At 45.1% G+C, this 14,261-nt stretch overlaps 1 protein-coding gene across 1 annotated transcript in view; it reads right to left on the bottom strand.

Annotated features, from left to right (window-relative positions):
* The window catches only part of AUTS2 (autism susceptibility candidate 2), a 740,769-nt gene that overhangs the window by 290,685 nt on the left and 435,823 nt on the right, over nt 1-14,261 (bottom strand). The window contains exon 7 of the mRNA XM_019545302.1: nt 5,081-5,110. Coding sequence (XP_019400847.1) covers nt 5,081-5,110 — 30 coding nt within the window. The remainder of the gene's footprint in view (nt 1-5,080; nt 5,111-14,261) is intronic.

Here is a 14,261-nt window from a genome sequence, read left to right as displayed (position 1 = left end):
TTTTGGATCATAGCCATCAGTAGTCATCAACAACATATTGAACAATCTGTTCCTCAATACATCCCGAAAGTTGTCATCAATAACAAAGAACAATTATTTAGCACTGGGGTATGCAGAAGATTAAACAGTTAATTATGGTGATCTATGTTTTAATTGGGCAACCCACTGTTCCCCTATAAAATTTAGATAAAAATCCTGTAGATGCAGACAATTTTGCTCCTGAATCTAATTTAAATAACAACTTGAAAAAATCCCTCATGGCCAATGAGATATTTTCCCAAGAAAGAACCAGGTCAATTCTACTAAAGAACCTCAGATATTGCTCCAATTAAATAGTATGGTGAGGCAATAGTGAAGGTGGCTAAAACACTGCCGTGGTCCTTAATTTGGTTTCTTATCTAAGCCATTAATGCTTGTCTTCATGTATCAGGATGCTCCCTTCACTTACAGAAAAAGAACTAATTACTTGCATCAATAGTTTTTGCTCTAATAATTACCTTAGGTATAATTTTTAAAATTATATCTTCCTATCAGAGGAAAACACAGTTGAACTTAAATCTGTCAACTGTGCAATGGGTTGTCCTAATATTAGATCATCAGCTCCAGAAACCTATACAGACTAGCGAGTGACAGGCTTTTTAATAGGGAAAACCCAAAATTCATCTGGGACCTGTGATTTCTGGTTCAATAAAATTCCCCAGAAATATTTGCTGAAGGTTTCGCAGGGCACTAAATGACATCTCTTCCAGGTATTAGTCATTCAGATTTTGATGCTTTTTCTCCGAACACATACATACAACCTGTTAATTTTTTAAACGTTATACCTAAATGAAAAGCACACCTGGAGTTCTCTGGCCCGAGACCTTGCACACCACACTGGAAGAAAGCCCCATATATCTATGGATAAACCATGCATCCCAGAAACATGCCATTTAAAAGATGATGCATGGGCCTTAGCTACAGTTGCACTAAGCAGGGGCTGTATTTTGCAGTTAATTATCCTTGTTTCTTCCCAAGAGCAGTGATTCTCACCTACTACAGTGCTGTGGCATCCAGAGGGTGTGCAAGATGCTTATTATAAGGGTGCCCCCAGGTGCTGCACAATATTAGCTCTGGAAGGTCTGCAAACACATGAGTTACGAAATAAAACCAGCTATCCAATAGGAATCCACAGTGTCAAGAACACTTGGTGAAGTCTTTCTGGGTCGTTTGCAACAGAAGAATGGCTCTATCACTCTTCTGTAGTCAAGAAATAATTGAAAGCTAAGAGCTGGCATTTTCTGAGGGGTGCCTCAAGTCTCATTAGAGGTGCCTTGAGTCTAAAAAGGCTGAGAACCACTGCTTTACAGAAATGTCTCAAGCTAGGATAGTTTCAGAGAGAGAAAATGTTTTTTCTGGCAGGTCCCAACTAAAGGCTTGGAAGGGTGGGCTGGAGTTACAGCCACCACCTAGCACAGATCGAATATCAATAATTATTCATGTGTTGCCTGATACACATTCAAACAGGGAAAGAGGATACTGGCCACATAAAGTAATGAACTTCTCTTCTTTTTATTTATTTATTTATTTATTTATTTTATAACCGGACCTTAGTCTCCGTATGGACGTCAGCATCATTCTTCCTCTACTGACTGGGTTCCCTTTTTTCACCAAGACACGTGTGGCCATATTTGAATCCACCAACCTTTAACTTCGTATGCTCCGCCACACATCTAGCACTATGCTGACTCACTGTTTTTGACTCTAACCGACTGGCATATGTTCCTGGCTTACAGGGTCTCTCTATATCAGAATGCTTGCTTTATTTCCCCTAACACACACACAAATGCAGATACCCACACCTATTCATCCTTCAACACGTGGCTTCGACTAGCCAGATGATACTGGTTTCTGCTAAACATTAGAAACCAACATGAGTCTGCCCTCGAGAAACCCAAGGTAAAACAAAGTTACCTCCTTTCAATATTTCTAACTAGCAGGCATCTGGAGAAGTATTCTGCAGAGATATGTAACAGAAGATTGCGGCTCCCATAGAGAAGAAATTTCTGCCTTGACATATGTCACCGAAGTGTTGGACACTTAGTGACAGAGTGCTGGAGAATAATTATAGACTTATAAAATACATTCATCAAGGGGCAAGCCGAACCTATTTCATATTTATCTTTACATTATATAATTAGGGCAAACAGAGGGCCCAAAGTCAAATGAGAGATTTTGATCAAAGCTCTTTTAGTCTCTACTGTTTCAAGGTGCTGAATGTCCTCAATTCCAATGTCATCAAGGAGAACTGAGGCTGCTCAGCATCTCTCAGGGGATGGTCAGCATCTTGCAAGGTCAGGCCCTCACAAACAATGTACCCTCTGCTGTCTCGGCATGTTTTGCTCAGAGGACTTTTGGTCCTAAAATTTTATTTGTTTATTTTTTTAAAACAGGGCTTCAAAATCTTCATTGGTTCTATTGATAAAGATCTAAAAGATCCCGCCTGTCTGGAGAAAAGAAGTTTCCACTTGTCAGTTAAACAAAGGAATAATGCACGGCTTCCTTTATAGTGTGTACTTTACCTGTCATCCAACAGCCCATTATCATGTCACGGCAGAGTGCACTTTTCTACAGGTCACTTTGTTTAAAATGACATGGATAATGCACATGTCAGCGAGCTGACAGTCCCGACCGTCCTTCAGAGATAAAAACCGCAAGACGAGCGCCTGTTCTTATCTGGGGTACATGCCTTGGTCTATCATCTAAGTCAGGCAGAACATGATTTCTCCAGAGAGCACTTTTTTCATTTCCTGATTTTAAGAAAATCAAATAAGCACCATTTGTCTTCATCTGAATATGCTTGACCTGCTCAAATGATGATGTCTCGCATTTTATAACAGGCTACATATGCTGAATTCAAATTAACAGCAGAACAAGGCCCTTAGATCTCTGCCTAGGCTGCCAGTACAGGCTGAAGAAATACTCCAGGTTTAGCAGCCTTCTGTCAGAATTGGGCCTCTGCTGTAAAATTCAGAGCTAGGTTTGATTCAGGGATCTGGCTGCCTGGAATCGTCAGGGATGCTTGGATCTGAGCTTATATCTCACCCTGTTATAAAGAAAGACAAGACACCAATTGCCCAGTTCATATCTCAGTTTGGATTTCAAATCCTCTCTGCAGAACTACTGGGGTGAAGCACAAGGTGCCATTGCAGGTCTCTGTCCAATGCGGCATTGATTAAATGTCTCTTAACTAGCAATACAAGGTACCTAAAAACTGCCCGGTTTGTCTTTATGCATTAGGTGCTCTTAAAGAAAAGCATTATGAAATCTGGCCTAGGTAAGCTCTGTGAATAGAGCGGCAGGAAATTAGACTCGTAGTGCTCAGCTGAGTCCTGTTTATTGTTTGCATAGGGAACATCTTGAAAATAAATAATCACTAAACAGGGGAGATTTGAACAGCAATGCAATGGAAATTCATATCTAAAAGTGTAAGTTAATATTCTGTACAGGAACCCAACAAAACCACACTTCTCTGTTGTCACACTCTGATTAACTCCAGTGATTAGTTCCTCTACAGAAGGGAAATCACTAATGGACTCATGCTGCAGCTCAAAGTAAACAGGGCAGCTTAATATAGTTAGCAAATGATTATTAAAACCATGGGGGGGGGGAACCCTCCAAACATATTCTTGGTTTGGAAAGCGACTGAAAACTAAAGGCCAGATTTGACCATTGAAAAGCTTAGGGTAGGAATTTCCTTGATTTCTTCTTCCTACACTAATATATCACTGATGGATTTTATCAAACATGAGCTCTGCAGTCCGTCATTTCCCTGGGGATTCCACAATACATCGAGGTGCGCCGCCTTCTTTCTTGGTTTACCTGGAGCTTATCACCAACCTCCAAGTATTGTGAAGAGATCACCTGAAACCCATTTCCCCACATTCTTCCCCAAAACGTATCAAGGCAAGGAAAGGAACAAGAGAAAGCAGTGAAAACTGTCAAAGAAAAAGTCTGTGGAGTTTGGGTGTCATCCAACATCCACCTACAAACTGTAGAACTCAACCTAGAGATAACATTTTTAAACAATTTTTTTCCCCACAATACCTATTTTGTCTTTGACAGGCAAGAACATTATACATGAGATTGTTCATGGCACAGAAAAATGTAAGCAGACAAATTAAAATACATTGATCTAGGTACCTTAGCTATTAGTAGCATTAACAATAAATAGCTTTATAGATCACTTCTTCCCTAACATTCCTTCAGCACAACACCCTCCCCCTCTCCTGCAGAGAAAACCCTAGACTCTTAGGGTAGATTTGGTAACAGAAAATATTGATCAGACTTCAAGCACAGTTTCCAAATGTCGATTAAAACAAAACAAACCCCAAACTTGACCTTGGCCTGCAGACCCATATATGTGAACCTTTGAAATTAGCAACTGGGTGGATAAATGCCTGTTTAAAAGTAAAAATATGAGTCTTCATAAATGTATGCCCCTATTCTGTCAAAAAAGCACTTCCCAAGGGTAAACACAGGTATGTAAAAGGTTGGAAGTCAAAATGGCTTTCACAGATTGCACATACAATCCTTTTGTTAGCGGGTGCATCTACATGCTCATTCAAGTGCAGTGGTTACTGCACATATCATTTAGTACTTCTATAATCAAGCACTAAATAAATGTGCAGTACCTGGAGTTACTGTGCAATTGAGTTGGTGAATGCCTTTTTAGTGATGCTACTTTGCAGCATAATACTGTGCAGTAGGTATTAGTACGGTTTGTGCTGTGATGCGCTACTGTGCAGTATTATCAGGCTACCCCTGCTGTTAGCATCTCATGTAGCTACATCAGGTATACTGCAAAATCAGAGGAATAGTTGCCTATAATTGGTCTTGAAAAAGATTTTCCTTCCATTTCTGATTCCAAACCCACTAAAGGCAATACAAGCCTTTCAGCCCTTGACTACAGCATGCATTGGATCAGTCCTTAACACAAACTTTATATAAGTAATAGAAAAGTAGGAGTACAGGTCCAGGAAGATCTTTCTCTGCCCTGCCAGCATAGAACTGTATAGGAGACATATGTTCCCCATCTTACCTTCTCTTCCTGATCACTGTCGCTGTCACACTGAAACACACAAAAAAAGTAGAGAAACATGGGTAAGAGAAACCTTTCCAAAGGAAAATAGAAAAAAAATATGAACAACATTCCCCAGATGTTTGACACACAGGTGCTCCATAAGGCTTTATTTCCAAATTCCTTTAGAAAGAAAACTTGTGTATTGCATGACAGGGCTTTCCCTGCCATTTTAAGGAGAGTTTGCACTTAAAGTTAATACATTTGTAGTTCTGTTTCCACTGCAATATTATCATGATTCAACAAAGCCATTTGCAATTTACAGCCTCTTCTCCTAAACCACTAATTTACATGCAGGGAAGTTAGTTTTACATGAAGGCAGATAGCAGCCAACATCAGATCACAGAGAGGGAAAAGTATTATTAGCTGGTTCTTCATCTGATACATAGCATGTTGCCTCCTTCAGAAGTTTTTCCAGAGGGCACACACAGACAGCACCTGTCCTTTGCAGAGCGTACACATTTACAAATCTGTTGTTACTCATTGTAGATGCCAAACTTTGTGTCATCACTCATAGATGCTCCACTGAAGAATTCAGATGCTCAAGACAGATACACGGCACTAAGAATGTGTCAAATTAAGGGCTTTGTGGCACAGTCCTTTTAGGTGGCTTCTGGAGTTTTTGACCCCTGGACTGACTGCATGTTAACACCTTGCAAGTGGCTTAAATCACTCATTATTCAGCTTAAAGTCATGCCACTTCAGGGCAGGAGCATCTCTAGTCCGCCGGATTTTGCTCCTGCTCCATTAAGGTGTGGCCTCTCCAGACAGCTATTCTGCCCAAATTGAAGTCCTCCAGCATCCCAGAATGCAGTGGCCCCTCCTGAGTCAGGGCAAGCGGAGACATCGGGATGCAGGGGGGCTGGGCACGGTGCCTCTGTCCTGCCGCTCCCACCAGGTAGAACCAGCACCACAGCCCTGGAGAGTGCCTGGTGGTTGCAGTGCCTCCAAAACTGGCTTGCTGCTTTGAATGCCAGGGCCAGACTCAGGCTGTGGAGCCTGCATGGGGCAGTAGGCTGGTGCTCACCCCTCCTGCTGACCCACGGTTGAACTTGTGCCCAGCCCTGTGCTCTGCTGCAGCATGTCCCCTGAGTGGCACCTGTGCCCCCAGGACCTGGTGGACACGTGCCCCGGCAGGGATGGGTGGCTGGAGCAGGGTGGAGCTTGGTGACAGCAGCCTGAGGCTGGTTCCTGCTGACCCTCACGCTCCACCAGGTTGTGTAGGGTCTGGCCACTAGCTCCCCCTTCCAGGCTCACCCAGCGGCAGCCATGGTTGGCAGGTGCCTGAAGCCCCTGAGCCCCCCTGTAGCAGCCAAGCAGCCCTGAAAATGGAGCAAACACTGCAGCCTTGGAGTGTCCAACGGCCATGGTGCCTCCTGCTGCCACCCAAACCCAGTTTGCTGACAGCAATGTGGGGTGGAGGTGGGGGAGGAATCAGGATCAGGCTCCTCAGAGCTCAGGTGATACCCGGCTGGCTGGCAGCCCAGTCAGGGGCAGCACAGAGGGATGAATTTCAGTGAAACCAGAGAGCCCTAGGGAAGCTGCTTCCCCGGGTGTCTCTGGTCTCCCTGCAACTGGCACAGTGGCTCTGCACTGAGGATGGGGCCACCAGGCTCTCAGCGTGGAGCCACTGAAGCTCGATGAGACCAGAGAGCTCCAGGGAAGCAGCTTGGTTTTGCAGAGCTGTGGCAGCTCTGCGCTGAGAGCAGGGCTTAAGCTCAACAGCCCCCCTCAGCGCACAGCCACTGCATCATTTTCCATGAGACCAGAGAGTCCCAGGGAAGTTGCTTCCCCAGGTCGCCTCTGGTCTTGCTGCAACTAAGACAGTGCTGGGCCTGCCCGTTGCCTGGCGGGAGCAGAGTCAATCTAGCCCCGAGATCTGAGCCCTGTCCAGCAAGCCTCTACTGGCAAGTCACAGCTGTGCAAGTGAAGGACAGGCAGAAGTTTCTGAGCTGGAGAAAGGAGCAGACAAACCGCCAGTAACCCATCTTTTAGAGCAGCTAGTCGCAGGTGCTTCACACAGTAAGACTACCATCTTGGAGGATTATGCAATGACAGGCTTCTAAGGGAAGCTTCTTCCTAATGCATGCTGGTAATATTTGGCATATGCCCTAAAGCTTAAGGAGTTACGTCCCTCATATGTATTATCCTATTTAAAAGAACTACATACACTCTTTTTACCCAACTAAGTAATTAATCTTTTTTTTTAAAGGGTTCAAAAGATCAATTATGTGTTGCGGTATAAAAAAAAGTCTTAACTGCTCTAAATAGTTTCCTTTCATTGGGCTGTTGCTGCTTCTTTTTTTTTTTTTTTTTTTAACAGAAAGAAGGATCACTGGAGCTACTTGATTTACCTTCTTTACACCAAAGAGTTCCTCACAAACAAGCTAAGGTGGAGAATTATTCACAGCAAACTAGCAAATAATTTAAAATAAAGTATAAATTAGCAAAAACCACCATCTGTTTACAGATAATTCCCAACCAGGAACAGAGGAGAAATTCCTTGAACAAATTATCCATTATGAATGATTTATCCAGCTGTAGATTGCACCTGGATACTTCCAGAGACTGCGACACTACAAAAAGACCAGCCAGATCATGTTGGTAAGATGGCGTTTTGGATCCAAAGTAGTAAACCTCAAACGAAGAGCAAACCTTCAGAAAGGGTATTTGACTGACAAACGTAAAAGTAGCATTTTATGCTAGTAAGAGGGATAAACATGTGTTTTCATTTCAACTTGGCCCCAGGCAAGTTTTGGAACTGATATTGGAGATACGCATTTACACCCATTCAGTTCAGTGTGATCATACCCGTGTGGAAATTGGGTGTGTATGTGCTTAAGTTTGCAAATCTGCAAAAATGTATTTCCATTGTGCATCCATGAACATAAAGTGGTTTACAAAAGAAGTATTGCTATTCCCATTTTACAGTTTAAGAGACCTAGGTATAAAGAATGGAAGGAACGGCTTGCACAAGAGCACTCAACTGTCCATTTACAGAGCTGGGGACAGACTCCAGCTGTGTGCCTGCACTGCCAACTTAGACATGAAGAAAAGAAGATGCCACAAAATGGATGCTAAGAATGCACGATAACCACGAGATTTCTTCATTGCCATTAAGTTTCCCCAGGCTCGCAGGTTTGGAGATGGTTTAGGGAGGTTTTTAGTTTGTTTTGTTACTGGGTGGGAGCACCTGCAGGAGGAGAACGCTTGCCAAGGGTGTTTTTCCACGCTCTCACAGCTTCAGCTGTAAAGTAATCAATGACATCTGAGTTTCCCAGCACAACGTTCACCTATAGTCCAGAGAATCTGCAGAGAAAGCGCACAGAATTATATCCGTGGGAACAGTTATTTCCATCAAAGTGTTAAGCCTCCTGCTTTCCGACAGTCCAGTTCTAATTTCAAGGTCCGCTTAATTCTACATCAAATAATTACTGCTATACCCAGAAGCACCTTGTCTCCAGAGTTAAGCATATGGCGAAGGACTGAGACCTACTGGTGTCCATTATGGAAGCAGTACGGATGCCAAGCCGATTAAAAATGCTCAGGCTCCCTTCGCAACATGCCTGGTGACTGACAGCTTCGCGATTTGGCCAGTCGCTGCGTCTGCCAAAACAGCCTCTGCTGCACTGAGGCCCACATGGCGCTCTGAGAAAACAGTTCCATTCCTGGTATTAAATTCCCATACTGACCTGGGGACTTTGCCGTGAGCTCAGCAGGAGCACACCATCCAATTTACAGCTCCATCCTCCAGAGCCCTGAGTGCCAGCCTCTGGCAGAGACGAATGATGGTCAAACCCCTCCAGCTCATAAATTATGCAAAGGCAATAAATGCACTCAGCAAACAGCTCCTAACGTTTGCCTAGCCTGGCTCCTAATACACTGTGTAAAATGCCAGAAGTCCTGCATACAGAAGGCGTCTTTTTCACTCATAAAGAGGTTTTGTTGACAAGGAACGAGGAAGGAGACCACGGTCCCGTGGAACGCATCCGCTCCGACAGCAGAGTTTTACGGACATGCGTTCAGAAAGAAAAAAGAGTGGGGCAGGCTGGGGAGAGGAAGAGGATTCATATGTTGTATTCAGTTTAGATCTTCATGTAATACAAGTGTGTTTTTGAGCCGGAGCACACTGAACTGTAATGCTGAATGGCTTTCTCCTGTGTCATTAAATACCCAGCTTCCCCACCTCTTGATTAAAGAACGGACCGGCCTGTTTGCCCAGATTACTTAGACATGACAGTAACATGAAAAGGATCCGGTTTAATAACCAGGATAAGAACTGTGGGCTGTGACAACTGTGTTTTCTCCCTTGGATCTGACCCTGACTTCACATTTGACCTTGGACAGAAGATTTAGGATAGGCTCTGAAAGGGTACTGAGGCAGCGGCTAGGTGCCGAAGTCCAAAAAAGGGACCCCAAAAACTCCAAATTTCACTGACTATGAAACCCAGGTGCCTGAATTCATTCAGCAATTACTTTTTGGGCCTCCAAGTTTGGGAGGGGACCAAACTTATGCTTACACGCACGTTTGAGAGTATGTGGCCTGAGCTAGGCACCTTTCTCCTACTTACACATCTCTATGGTGCAGATATAAGGCAGAGCAGCATTTACACCACCTCGGTGCCTAGAAGGGCCGGATTCAGCACGCTTGCTCAGAGCATGCCTGAGGCACATCAGCAGCACCGAGCTCAGCAGAAAGTGCAGCAGCCACCACACTTTTCTGATCCTGCCCACTTTTTGGTCAAGTGGTTAGTACTTGGTCAAATGGGAGATCTGGGTTCTAGGCCCTCCTCAGCTTGAGGAAACTCAAACCATCATCTCCCACTTCCCGGAAAAGTACCTTAATTACTAGCCAAGACAACAAGATTCATGGGGCCAAGAAAACAAGCAAGAGGGAGCCTGACTCCCAGGACAGTGCACGCCTTTTACATTAAACAGCCACTGGCTCAAGAACAGAACTAATCCTGAAAGCCGGGAACTTCTGGTGCACTCAAGCACTCTTTCCTTGCAGTTGACCACTAGGATACAAAGTCAAGCTCCCTCTTGCTTGCTCTCGGTCTGGTTGAATGAATCTTGTGTTCTTGACCACAAAGGGACCTCATTTAAACAGGTAAGGGAAAGGAGGCCCTACCCAGACTACTCTGTAGTCCAGTGGACAGAGTATTCTCCTAAGAAGTGATAAACATTGATTTGAATCCCCTCAGCTTGAGGGGTCTCTCACTTCCTGAGTGGCTGCTTAACTATGAGGACATGATATAATAAGGCAGGGAGCAGTAGTATGTGCCTACCTTGGAGGGTGGATCTGGGTTCTGTACCATGAATGGATGGAGGTACCCAATGCACACCTCTGTGCTGGACACAAGCTCTGGGGAGAGTGAACTCACCTCTAGGATGAGTATTTCCTATCAGCTAGCTTAGATGGCTCCCTAACATGAACTGGCCTTCAGAGGCACTTACCCACCCTCCATGATAGTACAGGAAGCACAGGCACCTAACTCTGTTTTCCTGAATCACTCTGCAAGGGCTGAGCACCTAATCTGGGGTTCCTGCAATGCCTTAGCCACCAAGTTATAAGTGCCTAAGAGACCCCTCTGGATATCACGCAGACTGTCGCAGAGCACCTCAGTGCTCTGCTCCTATAAAGAAGCACAGGTGCTGGTTGCTGGGGCAACCGCTGCTGGTCAGCTGACCGGAAGGGGGCAGGGCCTGACCGATATATAAACCCAGGCTAAGGCCAGGGAGGCAGTTCCCTACCAGCAGCCATAGGGGTGGGAACTCTGCCAAAGCAACGAGAAGGAAGATGCCAGGACACTCGGGCACTTGTTATGGGTGAGGGAGGGAGAAACCCCGCCATGGACTTGAATATGGTTATAGCCAGATGGTTTGAATTTATGTTGCAGCCAAGAGGCTTGAGTTTCTATTTACTGTTTACAACTGGAGGACCGGGTGAGGCTATTAGGGGTTGGAGGAGGCCTCATAGGGACCCCAGTGCCAGAGAGGGTGCAGCACTTGGCAGTGCATTAACCCCAGCACCAGAGAGGACGCAGCATGATAAACGCCCCGAGGCAAAGGGGGGGGTGACGAGAGAAGCCCCAGAGTAAAGGGGCATAGATTGAAGAATGCCTGAGGAGGTGCAAGGTTGTGAGGCAAGCCAGAGCGCCTGAGGGGGCACAAGGTTGTGAGACAAGGGCTGCAGAAAGCCCAAGTGCCAGAGAGGGCAGACCAAACAAGGTCCGGGATATCAGCGAGGCTTGGGGCGTGGTAAGGGGGCGGTTGCAGCCACGCATAGCCCATAAGGCTGGGGTGCACCGAGTCAAACAACATGGAACAGGGGCCAGGATACATCCGAGCACCGTGTCCAAAGGGACAAAAGGCAGCCTCCCTTATAAATACATAATATCAAAGATATGGCAGGCGAGAACAAGGGTGCTTTAACGCAAACTTGGCATGGTAGGGGGCGCTAGGGGAGATCACAGCCTCTCCTAGGATCCCGCGCCATGACACAGACTCATTCATTTTTAAACATTGTCACAGCTCTAATAATTCTAGGGGACAATGCTCAGTACCTCAGAAAAGCAGCTTGAATGACTAAGGCTGATCACTCCCACAGCTGACAACCAAACATTGTTGTCAAGTAGGGCTGCCATTGCCCCAACCCTTTCTCCCACCTATCTTGCTGTGATTGTGATTCCCAGCCATGACTGCCTTCCTCCCAGAATTAGAGTTGACCATCGAACAGACGATCATCTTTTCACCCTGCGGTGCCTTCACAGCAAAAAAAGTTACCAAGACTGGCATCACTGACCTTCAGCATGCCGACAGCTATGTTATCCTCATGCATTGAGAGCAATCCTTGACCTTTTTCCAGGTGCCTATCATAGCCTGGGACTCTCCCTTAATTTTGTGAAGACCAAGATGCTCCATCAGCCTGTCTCAGCACAAGCTGTCCCCCCACCCCCCATAAATTACCACTGGTGGAGAACCCCTCGAAAACATCGAGTGTTTCCCAAACCTTGGCAGCAACCTCTCCCCATCAGTCAGCCCTGATGCAGAAATCAGACACAGCATTCGCTGTGCCAGCGTTTTCTTCAGAAAGCTGCTTTGCCATGTCTTTACTGACTGAGATCTGCAGATGAAAACTAAGACCCTGGTCTACAATGCAGTGGTTAACCCCATGCTCCTCTATGGGTGTCCTATCAAAGACATGTTAAGTACCTAGAATGGTTCCACCAGTGTTGCTTCAGGAAGATCCTTTGCATTAGATCGCACTGCACCAACGCCAGCATCTGCTCTGCAGCTAACATAACCAGCACTGAGGCAAAGATCACAAAATATCAACTCTGCTGGGTTGGCCACTGTGTGCTTATGGCTGACACTCATCTCCCGAAGCAAGTCCTCTTCTCTCAACTCAGTCATGGTAAGCGGACCCATGGAGGAGAGGGGAAGTGCTATAAGGATACCCTGAAAGCATACCTTACTTAAGAAGGGTGGTATTAACCTTGAAAACTGGGAAGTGCTGGCTGGTAACAGGTCTCAATGGCGCTAGACTATACACCCACTTCAAGGAGACCCATCTTGCTTAGGAAGCCTAGACAGCACAGGAGAAAGGAAACTGCACAACATCCTGGCCAACAGCTGTGCCCTCGCTCCAAGGCACCATCTATCATACCTGTGGAAAAACTGGCTGAGTACAGATTGCACTCTTCAGCCATCTTATAACTTGCCAATACCACCCCCGGGGCAAACACCATCCTCGTATTGCTGGAGAGACTCCCACAGCTGACAACCAAAAAATTAGTGGCCATTTTGGAAAACCTGAATTGAAACTTATGGCACCTTCATTTTCTCATCTGTGTGATGAAGATAAAAATACTTCTCTGCTGCCTGAGCGTGCAGGGAAACCGAACTGTACATTTGTTAAGTGCTTTGAGATCCTCAGGTACAAGACACAATGGAAATACAAACAACAGAGGAAACCTAAAAACTATAATATTATCTTCATCTCACCATATTATACAATCCTTGATAGCTTGATTCTGTTTCACTTATCTAGTAAGGCACACTGCATCAGTAACCGAGTTTACTTATTCAATGCATCGCACATACAGCTCCTAATAGCACAACCGTCTATCACTATTTTCTTTAGATAGACTTATTTTCTGAGAATACAAACATAACTGTCAAGGCTTGCTCCAGAAGGAAATCTCACGTAGTAAGACACCTTCTACTATCAGTCACATGAATGAAGGCATTGGGGTTCCACAGGCATAAAAGAATGGCAAGCAGGATCTTGGTTTAGTGCACAATAAATAAAATACCACTGAGAATTTCTATTATGGATATAGGAATGGCAAACTAAAAAGGCCCAGTGACTTCAGAGGTTTCTTCTGCATGGTCTTTTAAGTTAAAAAGGGCTCTGTCCTTTGAATATTTTAAAATGTTTATTTTTTTTCACTGTGTACATTCAGGGCCTTAAGTAGTGTTTTTGGGTTGGTTTTTTTTTAATGTCATGATACATTAAAATAGTGTTTTGCACAGAAGAGAGACTTTTGGCCAAACCCATCACATGACATTAACTGCTGATCAGCAACTTCATATAAGCATTTATTGCAGAGGAACTACACCTCTGGGCACAGGCCTGGCACCAAACTGATGCACCATGTAACCTCTTATTTGGAACATGAGTGATGCACATGTTTTGCCTGACCCTTTGCATAGGAATGAAGTTCAGTCTGTGTGCATGTTACATGGAGATCACTGTGATCTGATGAAGAATGTCTTGCATTTGAAAGCTTGTCCAGTAGGCCTGTGCGAAGAGGCTAGTATTTGCTTCATATTCGGCCAATTCAGGGGACAGTGATTCGATTTGGCGATTCACATCACTGTCCCGAATCGATTTGTCCAAATCTGATTCAGAGATTCAGCTACCGCTACCAAATAAGCCGAATCTCTGAATCAAACAGGCCCCATCCCCCGCCCACTATCTCAAAGCCCTGCACTCACCAGATCCTGCCAGGCAGGGGGGCAATCCCCGCTGCCTGCAACTGCTATGTGCTGAACGAGAGACTCTGCCCTGAGCCCCCATTCCCCACCTGCTCTCTAGGTCCCAGCATTCTGTCTCTTTAATTAAAAAAGGCCCTGC

This window comes from Crocodylus porosus, unplaced genomic scaffold (genome assembly GCF_001723895.1).
Source record: "Crocodylus porosus isolate Cpor-Errol unplaced genomic scaffold, CroPor_comp1, whole genome shotgun sequence".
Classification (NCBI taxonomy): domain Eukaryota; kingdom Metazoa; phylum Chordata; order Crocodylia; family Crocodylidae; genus Crocodylus; species Crocodylus porosus.
Note: the sequence above shows the minus strand (reverse complement) of the source record. Positions and strands in the feature narration are given on the sequence as shown.